General features: G+C 52.9%; 1 protein-coding gene across 1 annotated transcript in view; it reads right to left on the reverse strand.

The window, feature by feature from the left end:
• The window catches only part of GRM7 (glutamate metabotropic receptor 7), a 532223-nt gene extending 529499 nt beyond the window's left edge, over window positions 1-2724 (reverse strand). Inside the window, exon 1 of the mRNA XM_019536596.1 lies at window positions 2107-2724. Within this exon, the coding sequence (XP_019392141.1) occupies window positions 2107-2643 (537 nt within the window). The 5' untranslated portion in view covers window positions 2644-2724. The remainder of the gene's footprint in view (window positions 1-2106) is intronic.
• Window positions 2725-2737: the final 13 nt, after the last annotated feature.

The following is a 2737-nucleotide window of genomic DNA, read 5'->3' on the forward strand; positions in this document are numbered from 1 at the left end:
AGTTTCCTTCTTTAAAGTTGCGTGAGGGAACTGCACAAGTCTAGTTGTCCAGTGCTGAATCCTTCCCTCATTTTTCACCACATGACAACCTCAAGTGGAGACATCACATCGTAACTGCATGGATGATTTGAAACTGGGAAGCAGAAAGTACAGTGTACCCATATTGATGCACCTGATGATGCACTTGTGGTACTCCAAACCTTTCCATCCGAGGCTAGCGTGCAGCACTGTTAACTGCACTGAGTGTACATCCTACCTCTTTATACATAGAAAAAGATGACTAATCGCAATATCCTCCTTCCAGGAGGAAAAGAACCATTAGCTCACTGGAGTCATTAATGATATATGCACATTTATATGGCCCTAAGACACCGGTGCAGTATGAGATTCAACTCTCTCCTAAGACACAGCTGGAGAAATGTAAACATTAATGAGTAGGGTTTGCAATAGCCTCAACAGATGGAAAGAGAGAATGTTGATCTGCATGATACTGAGGAAAAGCCAGCTTGTGCCTATAGCATTAAGAAAAAAAAAAAATGTTTAACACCAACCATCCATGTACAGAATATAACCCCATGTAATGCTGCCAGGGTCAGTAAAACCTATGGTGATATGCGAAGTATGTGCTGGCTGCAAAAGTTAAAGCTGCCTGGAGCACCTTTAATTTATACAAGTTTTTCACTAATTACATGCCCCCTTCCCATTATCACCAACTTGTTTATTGGGGCCAATTCTATGGCCTTTTTAAGATCTCTCTCTCTCTCTCTGCCAGCATATTCTAAAATGCAACACATTCAGAGAGCAAAAATAGTTATAACTGCATCGAATCTGCTGGCGGTAGGCAGAGCAACGCTGCAAAAACATTTAGGCAATTAAATCAAATACATAGTAATATTCAGCAGTTCTTGTTTTCTTCAGGATTTGGTAAAAAGGTGAATCTGAATTACCCAGTCATATGTGGAAAAAAAAGCTTAGAGATCTGAATATTTTCACACTTACAAACTACCAACAACAGCTCATTTTCTGCAGTTATACTCCATTACATGAACAGCAACACAACCGAAGGCTTTACAGGTCTGGTTTCACTGCACGGAAAGTGCGCAACCCCCCCAAGATTTGCTTTTGAACGGGGTCTGGTTGATTCTGAACCGCTCAACTGTGAAAGTCTATAGCAAACGCTGCTCAACTCAGACTCCGGCATTTATATACATCCCTCCCATGAAACCTCTCCCATTTCTAGCTGGGCTGCATTTCTAGTCGGAGAGCCGTAACTCAGTGAGCCCTCTTCAATAAGACAGATATATTTTCTACAGTTTATGCCAGGCACGTGCACACACCGAGGGCTACCCTGCCCGTGGGCAGCGTGTCCCACAAAACCTCTCCCACTTCTAGCTGGCATGCATTTCTACTTGGAGAGCCATTGCTCGGTGAGCCCTCTTCAATCAAGACGGCGATATTTTCTGCAATTTATGCCAGGCGCGTGCACACACCAAGGGCTGCCCTGCCCACGAGCAGCGCATCACCGCGGGTTTGACACAGGTATCGTTTTCAACGGTAAGGCTGTTGCGCCTTCCCAGTGTCACAGCTGTAGCACTGTGCTAGGTTTAACAAGTGTTGCGAGCTGCCTTTCAGAGCCCAGGGGGAGAGACAGGTCATGGAATTAAAAAAAGAAAAAGAAATACGAAAAAGAAATCCTGCCTGGCAAATTCTCCTAGTGTGGTAGATTTCAGAGACATTAGGGCTGGAAGGGACCTCGGGAGATCATCGAGTCCAACCCCCAAGTGGGGGTGGAAAGGGAAATTCTCCTAATGTCCAAGGGTGGGGGAGGAAATCTCTTAGTGCCCAAAGGGGGTGGCGGGGCAGAGGAGTCCCGCGTGCACCCGAGGGTTGCTCCAGATGGAAGCCAGGAGCAACAGCGAGCACGGAGCTGGGAAAAGTGGCTCTGCCCCGGAGAGCGGCGCTCCCTTTACCCGTCGACTCGCCGCGAAACACCCGCCCGCACCGGGGAAGTGCACGGCGAGGTGCAAATCAAAGTTAAAAAAAAACAAAAACAAACAAACAAAAAAAACCTAAAAACCACCCACCCCCCCGGCCCGGGGGGGGCACCTGGAAGAGCCGCAGGATGTTGGCCACCATGATGGAGACGGAGCTGCCCGACGCCCCGATCACGCCGACCACCTTCTCGGGCTTGACGAAGACGGGCGGGTCGCCGTTGGTGCAGCGCACGTCGGACGTGTCCTTCTGGATGAGCGCCTGCACGAAGGTGAGCGACTGCTCCAGCGCGTAGGTGTCCCGCGAGCAGGTGTCCAGCACCCGCGCGCCCAGCGTCACGTTGGGCAGCAGCTCGGGGTCGGCGTTGATCTGGTCCAGCGCGTAGAGCATGGCCTCCAGGCGGTGCACGCCGTTCTCGCGCTTGATGTCCCCGCACGGCGCGCCGCTCGGGCCCTTGGCGTGCACCGGGAACAGCCCCCCCAGCGTGATGTCCCCCTCCAGGCGGATGGAGTGCGGGCCCCCGTGCGCCTCCTGCCCGCGCGCCGCCAGCACCAGCTCCAGCAGGCAGCACGGCCACTTCAGCCACGCCAGCAGCGGCACCAGCCCGCCCGGCGGCACCATGCTGCGGCCGCGCGTCCCGGGCTGCCTCATGCGAGGGGGAGGCGGAGGTGGCGGTGGGTGGCGGAGGCGGGGCGGCGAGGGGAGGTCCCGTCCGCGGCGGCGGCTGCTCCGCACTGGGGCAGCG

The sequence above is a fragment of the Crocodylus porosus genome, unplaced genomic scaffold (genome assembly GCF_001723895.1).
Source record: "Crocodylus porosus isolate Cpor-Errol unplaced genomic scaffold, CroPor_comp1, whole genome shotgun sequence".
Lineage (NCBI taxonomy): Eukaryota > Metazoa > Chordata > Crocodylia > Crocodylidae > Crocodylus > Crocodylus porosus.